Source organism: Lissotriton vulgaris, chromosome 4_1, assembly GCF_964263255.1.
Source record: "Lissotriton vulgaris chromosome 4_1, aLisVul1.2, whole genome shotgun sequence".
Classification (NCBI taxonomy): Eukaryota; Metazoa; Chordata; class Amphibia; order Caudata; family Salamandridae; genus Lissotriton; species Lissotriton vulgaris.
In genome coordinates, this window is record NC_141691.1 from 1,399,378,774 (window position 1) to 1,399,393,894 (window position 15,121).

Consider the following 15,121-nt stretch of genomic DNA (forward strand, 5'->3'; position numbering starts at 1 on the left):
ATGGGCCAAATCGCCACAAGCAGCGCGCAGCGGCAATCAGAAGTTAAAGCAGAATATAAATGCCAAAAAGTACTGTAAGTCTTGTGGTATGCCTTCTGCAGCGAGGACGCAGCAGCAGGGGAGCGACCACTCTGCTCGGAAGCGAGGAGCGAGTCACGGCGCTTTCAGGCAATGAAAGCAAATTTCATTGCCTGAAAAATTTCCATCCACCCTTTCACTCATACATCCATTATTCATCTACCCACCCTTTCACCCCATCCATCTGTACAATCATCTATGCATCCACTCTTCCACCCAGCCATTCATTCACTTACTCATCCATCCACCCATTCACTTACTCATCCATTCACCCAGTCATTTATCCTTCCACCCATCCACCCATTCACCCTTTCAGTCATTCATCCTCCCTTTCTCTCTCCATCCCCCTCTTACTTATCCATCCATCCATCTACCCACCCATTTACACATCCATTCATGAATCCATCCATTGATCCTATTACTCATCCATTCTTTCACTCATCCAACCATCCGTTCACTCATCCAGCCATCTGTTCTCTCATCCATCCACCCTTTCACTTCACTCATCTATCCATCCTTTTGTCCATCTACCCCCTTTCACTAACTCATCAATCCTTACATCCACCCTTTCACTCGTCCATCCATTCACCATTTCACTTATCAATTCATCCGTCCATCCATTCAATTGCCCATCATCTACCCTTTCATTCATCCACCCATCCATCCTTTCACACACCCATCCACCAACTCACTCGCCCATCAGCTGCCCTTTCACTCATCCATCCTTTCACACCCATCCACACTTTTACCCATCCAGCTACCCTTCCACCCATACATCCATCTATTTACCTTTTCTCTCATCCATACTTCCATTCATTCACTCATCCATCCATCCTTTCTTTCATTATCTAACCATTCCCCCTTTCGTTCATGCATTCATCCTTTCAGTAATCCATCCAGCCATTCAGACATTCCTTCACTTATTTACTCACCAACCTTTTCACATTATGAGCGAAGCCTTTGCTTGCAGAGTTGCAGGCAGAAGAGTAACATCAAGAATGAACTACAGCAAGGGGTGGGCTGGTGGAGAGTTCCCTATGCCCTGCACATAGGCAGACTGAAAACGTAGAAGTCATGCATGATGCACAGTGCCAGGATGTGAGGTTACTGTAACATGGTGTTGTTTCCAGGGCTTTAAGCGGTGTAAAAAAACTGGGGGGGGGTCTCTTCAAAGGGGGTGTTTGATGTCATTAAGAGCGCAGCTTAAAACACCTAGGCTAAAAATCTGCACTTAGAATAGTGTTCCGCCTCATTGGTATTATGTTTCTCTGTTATTGCATCCAGATATATAATACAGCAAGTATCATTACACTTCAACAAGCCAGGATTATTGGCTTTGTCAATGGTTGCTAGTTCCTTAAAGAAAAAAAGGAGCAACCATGGCTTTGTTGAATACAATATTGAAAATACTTCAGTTCTAAAATGACAGGACAGTGAGAGAATGATAACCTGTTCTTTTAAACTTATGGCTTCTTTGAATGAAGTGTTTTCTAACGTTGCAGCGTGGGCGTTTTACTTTTTATCGTACAGAATGCCCTTCTGTACACTGAGGCAGGAGGAGACCGCCACATGGTGTCACACCCCCAGACTGCCCCATTGTCATTCAGTAAGTGGCAATCAGCAGCATACTGAATGACAATGGGCGGGAGGGGCTGCTCTCGTGCTCCTGGAGGAGTACGAGGCGCATCCAGCAGCAGGGGTGAGGCCTCTCACAGGGGAGCAGCGCTGCTCCCTGTGATGGCCAAATTACAGTCACCCTAGTGTGCGCGGCGCCCCTGGCACCTCATTACGGCGCACCGGGGCGCCGCGGCGCACAGTTTGGGAACCACAGCCATAAGAGACAAAGCGCACTTACAGTTTAGCAGTCAGGTACTCCTCAAAAAACATGGTATAGTGCTCTGTCTACAAAACGTACATTTCCCCTACTCTATTTAGTGTAAGGGAACCACCATGTTCCGATGGCATGAGCCTATGCAGGCTCTGCTGGCAGAAACCTTTGACCGACAGCCCTTTTGAAGGCGGATGTTCAGGCATAATTTTGTCCTGTTTGGGACCACCAAAGAAAGCCTGGCATCCCAAGGCATCCCAATCAGGAAATAAGATTAATAAACCCCACATCCACTTCTGAAGGCAAAGAGACTCCCGCCTTCCCTGCAAAGATATCTAGAAATGGAATGCTGTACTCTGCCAGAACAGAAGAGTACACCCCTCTGTTGACAGTACAGGCCATCATACCTTACATAAGACCCCTTTACAGGGTCCCTTTGTAGTGTAGAGAACATTCTTGCCTCAGTCCTGCTTCATTCTTTCCACACCAGGTACAGTAGCCGTTAAGTGAAGAAATTGCTTCCTCATTTTTACCTTTGTTTTTGATCTTCCCTGACTGGAGACTTCCAATTCCATGCTACCATCCTGCTGGCACTGCAAGGCAAATTCAATCTTTGTTAAAGATTTTGAGAGAGACCCCTTATGAACCAGGGGATTGGAGTACTTTAAACAGTATAACAAAGATTATCCCTTGGCTAGCGCAATAATATTCTCATACACCTACATATACGTTCTTATATAAACAGTGAACTGTATGGGTTCCAAAACTATCCACACTTCTCTTGAAAAATTACATTTTTTTTTATTTTTTTTAAAAAAAGGGGAGCAAGTGTTGATGCAAAGATACACATTTGATTAAAACATATGAAGCTAGTAAATCATGGTCACAGGGCACATTCACATAGATAACATGGTTACAGTACAGTTTAAAAACAATTCATTGACACAATTTAATACAATAAAAAGAAATTAAAAAAACAATGGTAAACTTTTTACACTAGATTACATTAGATTATAGACAGAGTAAGAAATCACATTGGGGGAGAGACAAACAAAAGACATCAATTTTTAGTCATCAAAGTTACACCTCTGAGAACCTGCTTATTTAGAATCTAAACCTAGGCCCAATATCTTCTAGACTTCCATCTCCTTGGAGGGGACATTGCTTTGGAAATGGTTCACAAAGTAAGGTCAGAAGTATCCACCAAGGCATAAGTTACTTACCGTTAACTCTCTTTCTGGTAGCTACACTATCAAACCGTAGATTCTTCACTGTTTCCCTGCATCTCTGTTCTGTACTACCTTCTTCCCATTCTCTGAGTAGGTTATAGACTTTGAAAACGGTCCTAAGCTAGCTTTTTGCACACTGTCATTTTTTTGTAAATCAGTCACTTTCGTCCAGCAGCGGAGAGCAGACGAGGTTAGGAAAACAAAACTGATTTCATTGTGACGAGGGGGCTTTAAGTATGGCTCCCACCAACACTCCCCGATGCAGTGGGAGGTCGTTGCAGCATTCAGTGGTGACACCTGCTGGTGTGCAGAAGCAATTGCTAGGAAAAGATTCGGATCCAGTTTGTTGCCTGGGGGACTAGAAGAATTGCATAATCTACAGTCAGCTATATGCACAGAAAAATATTGCATAGTGAATACTTTTGATAAAGGTGTAGTATTTTCGTTGTATCATTAAAAAAAGCATATGTGCACAAATGGCTTTAAATTCCAAAAAAGCCTTCAACCGAACGTTATCGTGACATCACAATAAAATAAATAAACTTGCTATTATGAATAGTGACTAGCACCGTTTCTTTATGGTCGAGTTGCAGGTCTGCCAAGTATCACGCATCTGACTTTCCCGCTTTTCGGTGTGGTGATCTGCATTGTAATGCCCAGCACAAGTCAGCAGTCTAGTGCTGAAGCCTGTATTCACACTGACCACCCACCCACCACTGATGTCACTGGTCATGTGACACAGCATCAATAAAAGAGGCCGAGCGCACGTGCTCTGGGCCAGTTGCACCATACCTCCAGTGTGTCCTGCGTAGGGTGCATGAGTGCTTGCCAGCTTGAGGGCCTAGGGCCCACCACAGCCCTTTACACGCATCACCGCACTGAAATGCATTGTCACGCATTTTACTGCTATCTCTCGGCTGTACCAGGGCTTTAGTATTGGCCATGCCAGGTTACTAGCATTCGCGACTGTAACCTGCGCCGGCACTACTGCTCCCAGCAAACTTCCCAGCACGGGCGCTGCAACCAGCAAAGGCAGGCTCAGTTAGTAAATGTTAATCATGTGCACACATACCTGTATCTAATCTTCGGCTGCTCCATTGAAATTCCGGCCCGTGGCTCAGAAGCCCAGGCCTGACGTCACCAGGCTGAGCTTACAATACGTGGGCGGTATGGATCCCACGGGCGAGCCGGGCCCTCTCAGGCTCACCCGACCCCCATCAGCACAGTGACCGACTAACTTAGACTCGCTGTGGAGCTGTAGCGGAGGGAGCTGCTTGCCATTGATAATTGTATAGCGCACTACTCCTCAAGGCGCTTGTACGAATACCGCTGTGGAACCCATCCTGGCTTTCCCTGTGAGGCGTCCACTCCTGGGCACCCCCAAGTTGGAGTCCAGGAATCCTTAGCGTTGTGGAGATTAAGGAAGCTATTGCCCTGAGTTGCAGAGTGGAACTCCATGATTGGAATAGGCACCGAGGCGAGAATTATCAGGTCCGTGGAATTTTTTAGCCCAAGACCCGCCGAAGCGGGGAATTGAACGCTGGTCCCGGGCTAGACCTCTGCATCAGGGTCTGCCGCTCTAATCATTGAGCCACACTTCTCCATGCTGGCTTTAGTTTCGGCCGTTCTTAACTAGATAATCCTCCGCGGCGCGGCCGTTCTTAACTAGATAATCCTCCGCGGCGCGAATCTACCGTAAGTGAATCAATGGCGTGATTTCAGCTGGGTGGGCCTGGCTCATAGAGGTGAACAATGGCATGTTTTTCACGTTATTATTTCAACTTTAATGTGACATCCAAGCCACATGCACTTAGTAAACAAAGCAGCCTTAAATCGTAACTTATATCTCTTAAAAGTAAATACATCAAACAAGGAATGTGTCCTCCTTCAGGTAACACAACTGGTGCTTGAGTAAAGCGCTCTGATACTCGATACTTTCGGGTCAAGTGCGCTCTATATAAAAGTCCGTAAAAAAAAGGACTACTTGATTCCCCATCACAAATCTGAATGGTAACACAATTGTAACATCCTCAAAACATGGTGCATTGCATTTAGTGGATAACCTAGCAATGAAAAGCATAAAAAATACATAAAGATAATGGCTGAAAGAGGGCAGGCCAAGAATCGATGTTTCTCAGTACTATTGCTTATAAATGTTTTAACAGAATTGAGACTACAGGGCATTTTGGATATCTAAAGCTATCTGTAGCGACTCCTACCGGTGGTTCTCCGTCACAGCTTGTTTTCTGAGAGTTTTTGCAGATACCTCTTTTAAGTTTACCATCGACATGTCAAGGTTTATAGCTGCAGTATCTCCCTGTAAGGCCGATCATAACCTTTAAATCCAGAATAACATTAGTTCCAAAAGTATGTATATATCCAAACATAGAAAGCACGTTTCTGTAAACAGCATTAGAGTGGACATGCATCATTTGACCACATCTAAAGGCCGATTTTCCCGTTCACGTGACGTCAGCAGCGAGTAACCTTGCATGTGGGTCATAGAAAGGCGTTGGTGATAACATACCTAGATTATGAATTTGCATCTCTTGAAACACATAGCTATTACAAATGGATCACGAGTTTCATCTTATCCTTATTTTACAGTGTGCCGAGGAGCTACTGGTGACGTCAGTGAGGCGCAGCTTGTGTTTAAGGAAGTCCACACGCTATTTAAAAGGAAAAACAACCAGATAGAGCAGTTCTCAGTGAAAAAGGTTTGTATTGTTTTTGCTTTCAATGCATGTTATCTCGGTATCTGTATTTTGTATATAAAATGTCACAAACTTATTTTTGCCCGCTGTCGAGGAGGTGGGGAAAACTCTTCTGGAATGTGTTAACTAGGTGATAGCACAAGTCAGCTGCCACGTAACATCAGTTCCTTCTCTCACTATCCAAAATAGAATATTTTTGAGCAGATGTTTGTTCTTGTCAAAAATGTATTCATTAAAAAACGTTTTTATGCTTGTTTTTTTAATAACCTCTTCTGAAGTATTTTTAATCCTCTTTTTTAAATCACAATATTGGTTATTGGGTCTGCTTTGGAAGCACAGATGTCTGCAATACCTATTGCTCTCAATACACAGAAAGTAGGTTTTTGGTCACCTATTTAGTCAATTGCTTTTTTGGGTCAGCATAGCTGCCAAGGTTTCAGATTGCTTACGTGTGACATGTTCATAATTTCAGTGAAATTATGAGTGACATTTCAATCACTATGAGTGACACTTTCTCGCGAGCAAAATCAAGCAATAAAGATGAGAAAAGCATATAAATATCAGAAATCGCACCCACTTGAGCAATGAAAAACTTTAAGAAGATATTAAAACTGCTGCGATTGACCTATGTCTTTGTTGTTACTCAATATTTGTGACTGCTGTAATTTCTACTTTAATGCTCTTAGTCTATAGTAAATGGCCCAAAACCATTTGTAGTATTATTTATATGCCTTATATCATCTATTTAATTTGTAAAGCACTCTAACATCTTTCAATCCTTTTCTCACAAACCGTTCATGTGTTTTATAGTGCTGCTCATGCCAGTGCAGGGTGTCAGAGCTCTTTACATCACACACACAATATACAGACAGAATGACTCATTTGTAGGTAATCCAGTCTAGAAACGATATTTGTAGCACACCCCCCCCCCTGACAACAGCTGAAGTGTTGTCATAGGTAGTTCATCCATCCAGCAATAGTCTAGGATGAAACTGAAGTGATTTGCAGTGGGCCAAGCATTCTGCTTGGTGCTCTAAGAACTCCAGCAGAAATATGGAATTAGTAACTGGGGGCCAAGGCCATCTAGATATTTGATATTAAAAACATCCTGCAGTGTCACCTTAGAGTACTAACACCTACAGGCATCGGCTGCAGTTGCCTGGTACAGCACAGGTACCTCTGAGACTTTATGTTTATGAAGCACAAGGATGGAGTCACTGTGGCTTTCGGTAACTATCCTGTTTTTTTTAAACATTTTTTGTATAAATCGTTCCTATCACATGTTAATGGAAAATGAAAAAAATAGATATTTTAAAAAACATCAAGCAGCACGGGACATACAAGCCAGACTCATAGTCAACCCTCAAAAAGTGTGTCACTGATGCAAATCTGTAACATAAAGATGATGAGCATACATCGCACAACCAATATCAGAACATTGAGGACGTTTGTACATCATGCCACGTGCCTTGGTGCACTTTTCTAGATGAAACAAAGGTAGCAACGTCCACAGGCAAGTAGCAAGCTGAGCTCTTGCAGTGAGTAAAATCACTAACCAGATCGCAACATTTAGGGGTAAAGGATAAGGTGGAACTGAAATTAACTCTAGGTAAATTCATTTATGCAAAGAAGGTGGCTACAGACCAAATCTCCATTATGTGGCATCCAAACTTGTATGGTGTCCAGGGCATAGATTTTCAGCGTGGGCACAAAAGCAAAGGAGGCATCAAATTGCGATGAAAATTGAGACATAAAAAGGTTTTAAATAAACAGCACTGTAACACAGGTAAATACACAATGCTCTATGGATACTCAAGAAGGGATTCGATCATAATTTACATTTTATAAATCCATGATGAATAATCGTTTTCTATATTGCGGGTACCTTAGATTAATACATAACCCTCTTAGTTGGCATTATGTTCAGGTTAAAGCAGCTGCCTGTCCAAAGTACTTACTACTCTGTTCTGTAGTCTGACTGTCAGGCTGGGAGTCGCAATGTTGCAGCCCACAGAGTCCTATGTCACTCTGTCTACTCTGAGTGTCAAGTTCGGTGCAGTGGCGGCGGTGAGCACAGCACTGACTGCAGCTTCCCGCAACGCCCGAGGCCTCGACCCCTGCACTGCCATGATGATGTGGGTGTTGAAACTGCCGTCCTGTCCGGTCCAAAGCCCCGGGAATAAATATGCGCAGGCAGCAGCCATTTTTTATGCCATGTCACTGGGACAGCAGTCAGCACACCACCCAACTCGAGTCGAGCCCCCCCCCGGCTGCCGCTTCCTGAATCTGACCTCACTTCCGAACAGGCGCTGCGCGGGCGGGAATTTCTAAGGCCAGAGGCAGCAGGGCAAAAAGTAACATTGTAGCAAGCAGCACACTGTTCAAAATTATTAACTGTTTACTGAGCCTGCTGGCAAGTCCCTATAGGGAGCTCAGTAGCAGAGCCTGTGCGTGTGCTAGCAGCCTGGTAACCAGTTTCAGCACTGGTACAGCAAAGTGACACAGTGGCATTTAAATGCGTGACAACGTATTTCAGTGCGGTGATGCGGAACACCACACTGAAATGCGTTAGTGTCACACGTGAAGCGTGATACTTGACAGGCAAAGGTCAGCTTTGGATCTTTGGCCTTATTTAGAGTTTGTTGGATGCGGGGCACCCATCAATAAACCAAGGATGCCTTGCCCACCAAGCATGCGGTTCCTATGCACCATTTAGAGGTTGGAGAAATTCAGCATTTTCGAAGTATGCGCCTTACCTCGGTTTATTGTCTGAAACCATTGACTGGAAATTCCACCCACCACAAGGAGACTGTAGGAAGGTAAGATCCTTCTAGCATGGCTACCCCCACTTTTTGCCTGGTGTCAGTGTTTTTTTGACTTAATTTTCTAAGATCCTGCCTATCAGGACCCTAGCACCTGTGCTTTCTCCCCTAAATTGGTTCTGGTAAGTACGTTGGTACCTCTACAATTGGCTACTGGTGTACCCTTATAAGTTCCTAGTATATGGTACTGAGGTACCGAAGGCATATGCACCCCAGGGGTCTCCCATGGGGTGAAGCATGTATTGTGCCACTCATCGGAGTCCACTTAAAGTGTGATTTCAGTCATACTATTGCAGCCTGTGTGAAATGGTGCTTGCACCTCGAACGACAGATATAAGTTTCCTTATATCTGAGGTTACTACACTTCAAACCTATAAGTCACCCCTATGGCAGGTTCTTCAGTCCTGAGGGAAGGGTGCTTGGTTACAAGTGTGAGGGTACCCCATGCATGAGCAGGACACCCCTTACAATCCCCAGAGTCGATTCTCCAAGCTTTGTATGTGTGGTTAGCCATTTTAAGGTACATAGTGGGCATCAGTCATTACACAATGTCTAACTTTAGAATGGCTGCAACAAGCCTGGTCATATTTGGTATCAAACATGTTGGAATCATAGCCCAACACCGATTCCGTTGTTGGAAGTATGATCCCATGTACTGGGTGGCTCCTCAGGGGACCCCCTTGTACTCCCGGTAACAGCCTTTCAGGGTCTGCCATTTAGCTAGTGCTGCTGCTGACCACAGATACGATTCTGCCCTCCTGCTGCTGAACTGAGCTCGAGCAGTGGAAAGTAGAACAAACGGTTTCCTGTCTCATGGAGGTGTAACCACCTCCCAGACTGGACATAGTGTATTGGACTGGATTGGGGGCACTTTGCAGCGCCACCAGACTGCTTTGACAGGCACATTTAGTGCCCTTCTTGCATACTCCGGTTTGAGCCAGTTCAGGAACCCTTGGTTCCTACTCTGGTGCGTAACTGGACAAAGGCCAGAGGAGTATCCTCCCCTCTGTCCAGCCCCTCCTCTGGGATGGACCCAGAGTCGTTCCAACCCTTTCCCTAGGGTACCCAAGGGCTTCCCTCAGGGTGGGTCCTTATATTTGTCATTGAACAAGACTCCCCTCTGAAACCAAGACACTCTCGACCGTATGGAAACTTAGACTTCATTGGCTTCAACTGGAACCGAGACTGCATTAGGGAAGATTCTTGCTGCTCTTAGTCTCGTTGTTCAAGTCTTCTGTGTCATCTGTGGTTCATCCAGGTTCTCCAGAAGACCTGTGGGCATCAAGGACATCTGAAGTAATCTCCCTTGGAGTGAAGGAGTCACTCCCCTACATTTGCAGGCCGCAACAAAGCAGACCCGTCTGCTGCTCCTGTCATCCTATGGACTTCGCGAGGCCCAGCAACACAGGCAGTGGTTCTGCAGTTCCCTAGAGGCCTGACCTGTCTTCTCAGCAATTTTGAGGACAGTATCCCTCCACACGCTGCTGGGCCCAAACCCCTGTGCACCGTGTCGACCTGCGGTTCACAAAGCTTGTTGGCTGTGCACTCCAGAGATCTTCAGGCTACAAGAAGCTCCAGTCTCCAGCACTTCATCCCTCGAAGATCAGCGTCCTCACTGCATCCTCTTCACTATGGGCCTCCATGTATGGTGAGCTGCTTGAGGTCCTCTTGCGACTTCTGTGCCTTCGGCCTGTGGGTCCTCTTGAGTGTCGTCCTTTGCTTCAGTGGGCTCCCCTGCTTGCTCAGGGCCTGATCTGACTCTTGCAATTTGTGATTTCATTGGACTTTGCTGGTCCCAACGTCAGCATCTTTTCTCTTCCCACACCAGTTGCGGCTAGCAAGGCTTGCTGGTGTTCCCTCTGGACATCAACCACCTAGACACCGTCATCTAACGTGTGCAGCTGGTTCACGGCTCCTGGTCTTCCTCAGCATTGCCTGGTCCGCACAGCTGCAGCGACAAGGTACCGACCACTGATAAAATTAGAAAAGACCCTTGGTATCTTTCGTGTGTTATACTGGTGAACTCACCCGCACCCCACTGCAGGTACCACCACAGGAGGGTTCCGGTAACGGACCCTAAGTTAGTACGACTACCGAATGGAGAGCTTGTGCCCCCATATGACGAATGCACACCAACACCAAGGAACATCCCTCTATCCCCCAAAACCACACTCCTTGGGTGCTTCAAAGTATTTATCTGCCAAGCCTATCCCCACTGGGTACGTGCCTGCTGGCTGACTACACCAGCACCGTAAAAACTGTTGCCCATACCAGAACCTTAATATGTACTGCCCTGGATGCATGGATTGATTCAATCTGGCCCTGCCAGTAGTCCACCAAATCTGATCTTTTCCTCCCACTACAAGGCTAACGTGCCCTCGCTTAACCACCTTCGTCCATAGATGGATGTTCTCTTCTGTGCCCTTTTGGCATCTGCATCACCTACCTTGGAATCCCTCTCCAATGGACATACCTTAACACTGGCAAATTGCTCTGCCTTCTTGGACCCAGACGCCATCCTTTGCCTGATGGTAAAAAAAACAGCTGGGCTATGCATTGCAAAATTCATACCGCCCTTGAGAAATTAACCATTTGGCCAAACTGAACTCAGTATGATCTCCAACCTATCTGAGTTTTCATCCCGAAGGGTTGGCTCGCCACCTACTTGTAGTGCCTCATTAAGTCCCTGGCCACCCCCTTTAAGTAAGCTGACGGCCATAACTTTTTGCACCTCTTCTACTAATGGAGTCCAGGACTACACCGGGCGCTCCAAGTTCTAGATAAATAGACTGAAAGTTTGGTACCTCCCATGCTCTCTATACACGAGGATCCTTACTGATTCCTCCTAGGCACACTCTGTTGCCCATTTGTACGCCTAAACCAAGCCACTGACCCTATAAGGGAAACTTGATACTACCATTATCCCAGAGACACTCCGTTGGGCATTTTCTACTTTCAAGTTATTGCTGCATACTTGCTTTCTTCCCCTTAGCTAGGCCCACTTCCTCCTAGAGACAATTGTGGGCTAGTATACTTTAAAGGGCGATGAAGCCTCTGCCTCATCATTTTTAGGTGAACTCGGCTCAGGCTTAATATTACTGTAGCTGCCTTAGGTGGATGTAATGCATGAAAGAGGAGTATGGTGGCTTCCTAAAGAGTTGCGAAGAACTATTTTAACTGGACCCATTATCTAACTGAGTGGCCTGCCCCTATACTCTGTCAAAAAGACAGGTATTCTTTTAACAGACATTCATTTAGCCAGTACAACCCTGCAAAGGAGGAAGAATGATTCACTCGCCAAATGACCTACCTCACATTTCAAGGAACGTCGAGAACTCTTGTTGCAAGATCTGCTATGCACATTGTGCCAGACTGCCTGATTTGCAAACCCCCCGGATTCCACCCAGGGCATAACGGGACAAATACAGGACACATTGGTACCAACTTTCCCACATCCCCCCATTCCAGAGGGGTACCACCAACACTCAAATCCAGGATACCTCATAACGCACCAACCCTGCTGGGGTACTTGAACACAGGCACAGCCCTAAAGTTCCAAACCGGCATCGCGGGGTAGGGCAGGAGAGTTTCAGGTCCACCAGGAGATCAGTTCCCCCTCCTGCCAGTCCGTTGCCTACACGGATAACACCCGCCTAGTGGCCAGTCCAGTCTCCGACTCAAATCCAGGACAGTGCATAGCGCACCGGCCCAGCCTGGGTACATGCACGCAGGCTCTTTCCCAAAGTTCCAAAAACCAGGCATTGTAGGGTAAGACCGGAGAGTTCTACGGCCACCAGGGGGTCAGCCCCCCTCCCACTGGCCCGTTGCCCAAATTGCAGAACACCTTGCCCGGGGGTCCATCAAGTCCCAGAATCCAATTCTGCACCCAGCGCAATGGAAGGGACACAAGAGGACCACATTGGCACACATTATAACAACTTCTCCACATCCCCTCCATCCCAGAGGGGTACCACCAAATCCAATGTCCTATATAAATCGACAGCCATAAGCTGCCGCGAGTGCCCTGCTTGTCTGGGTTTATATATGTATCCCAACATTGAAAAATATGTGCCTGGGACACAAGTGTATGTTTTTCAGAAGGCAGAAGTTGATGTTGGATACAATTGGTTGAAATTCCCTAAAATATTAGTGCTGGAATCAGAGTGTTGAAATAATGTGGCATTAAAGAAACACGTAACCAAAAACTTTACATTAAGCCCAGGCACATTAGAGGTATGGCTGTTATGTATTATCCATTTGAACGCCAGAGTACATTCTTTCTTCAGAAGTGCAGAACTTGTACACAATGAAGAATATATTAAGAGTGCCAGGTGTAGGCCTTGGATAAAATGTGAATTAGTGTGTTTGTCCACCCATGTGGATACAGTGGAAGAAGCTGGAATCGAACCAGATAAATTACACCTTTATTGACCCAAGCATTACTCCGTGCATCCACTGGACCATTCTTAGCAACAACTTCCACACACGTCTTAAATGTAACTACTTGTTAAACAAGTGAACTCTGCTTCAGATCACCGACCTTATATAATCATGGCCTTCCCACCTACACAGGGTCATACAGATGAAGAAATGTTTGAAATTCCCAACCAGAGCACTAGGGTTTGAAGAAAATGGTTAGGCTTGTGAATGAAAAATTTCCTAGCTAACGTACAGGAAAGTTTCAATTCTATTAAGGAGGCGGAGGCGAGGATTAGGCTGTAACTTTCTCGTTTATTCTACTCCAGCAGCCATTAAAAGATATCAACATTAGTAACAAAACCACATTTCCCATGAGCATCAGGGAAAATTGGAAACAGAAAATGTCCCGCTCGCTGACCAATCCCAGGTCAGGGTTCCTCATAACTTCCCCTCCTGGCACCTATCTTCCTCTTTCTTCCTGCGACACTGCCACAAGAGTTCATCCGTTATTCCTGCTTGCCCGCTTCTGCACCTACGGTACAAGTAGACTACGTACGGTACCAGGAATTGAACCAGGCACCACATGGACAATATCATAGTGAACATCAATCAACATAAGAATTCGTAACAACAACTAATAAGTCAATTTGACATAAGAACGACCATGCAAACACAATGGGTATGCTAAGCTGCACCAGAAAGATTTTACCTACCGACTCAACGTAGAACTTCTGGGAGGGTTCGAAGAAGATAGGGTGGGCTAATCCTCGCCTCCGCCTCCTTAATAGAATTGAAACTTTCCTGTACGTTAGCCAGGATATTTTTCATTCTATGTCAGGAGCGGAGGCTTCTGATTAGGCTAGTTCAAAGCTTGTCAACCACCAGGGAAGCCAGAGAAGGGACTGGCTTAAAGTAACATCTTTTGAAAGTGGAGTCGGAAGACCAGTCTGCTGCTTTCAGAATGTCTTCCAGACGAGCCCCCAGGGAAACCGAATGGGCTACAAACTGGGAAGTATCTATACCAGCTTCCTGCATAACCAACGCGCAATAGTAGGGGATGAAACTGCCCCGTGTGGTTTAGTAAGAGCAATGAACAGTTGTCTGACACCCTGTGGGCGTATATCAACAGTAGCCACTGCGTAGGCCTTTAATGTTTTAACCACACATAATTTTGGGACATCTGGGAATGCAGGATACGAGATAGATCGAGAATCGCACTTAGTACGCCTAGAAAGGTGGAAGGTCACCCGTCCGGGGACAAAATGCGACCTGTAAGACCCAAGGCTCTCACATCCGAGACCCTGCGGCACGAAATCAGACAAAGCAACATTGCTAATTTCGCTGAAATATGTTTCCTGGACAAGTACTTATTAGACGGCCAACCTCGAAATAAGTTAAGAACTTTATTGACATCCCACAAAACTGAGTAGCGAGGTTGCGGAGGAACTGATAACCTTATTGTGGTATCCTTCTATGTGCTATGTAGGTGTGGCTCTTTCTGATTATAGAATGTTATTTGTAGAATGTCATGATGTAGTCTTGTAATGATTCTAAGGTGGCCAGGACTCTGTCAGTTGCTGCTGCCTGCCTGTGCCTCCTGTGGATGAGATCCTTTCCTTCTTTGAAATGAATAAAGAAACCTTTTATCCATCCTGTATCTGAGATGTACTTCTTCACATTGGCGACGAGGACGGGATGAAGACTTCATTTCAACTTTAAATATTTTTTTTGGAAGAGGAAGAACAATTTTTTTTTTTTTAAATTGCACCGGAACTTCGAGTCAGACCGGCAGAAAACTTGAATACTTGAATACTTCATTCTCTCTCGGCAGAAGACTTAAATACTGCATCTTCTTAATTGGTATTAATTCTTTTTCATGGAATTTATCATTTTTCTGTGATAACAACATTTACTTTTGAATATTGAGCTTCGTGGGAAAGTTTCCTTTGTCTCTACGCTGACACACTCAGCTTCAGTAGTGTGTATACTTTTAAATACCTTATCTGCGTTGACACCTGAACTTAACTTCGT

At 45.4% G+C, this 15,121-nt stretch overlaps 1 protein-coding gene across 1 annotated transcript in view; it reads left to right on the plus strand.

Moving 5' to 3' along the window:
- Positions 1-15,121, plus strand: part of TTC39C (tetratricopeptide repeat domain 39C) — a 512,445-nt gene that overhangs the window by 355,117 nt on the left and 142,207 nt on the right. The window contains exon 9 of the mRNA XM_086965646.1: positions 5,743-5,852. Coding sequence (XP_086821772.1) covers positions 5,743-5,852 — 110 coding nt within the window. The remainder of the gene's footprint in view (positions 1-5,742; positions 5,853-15,121) is intronic.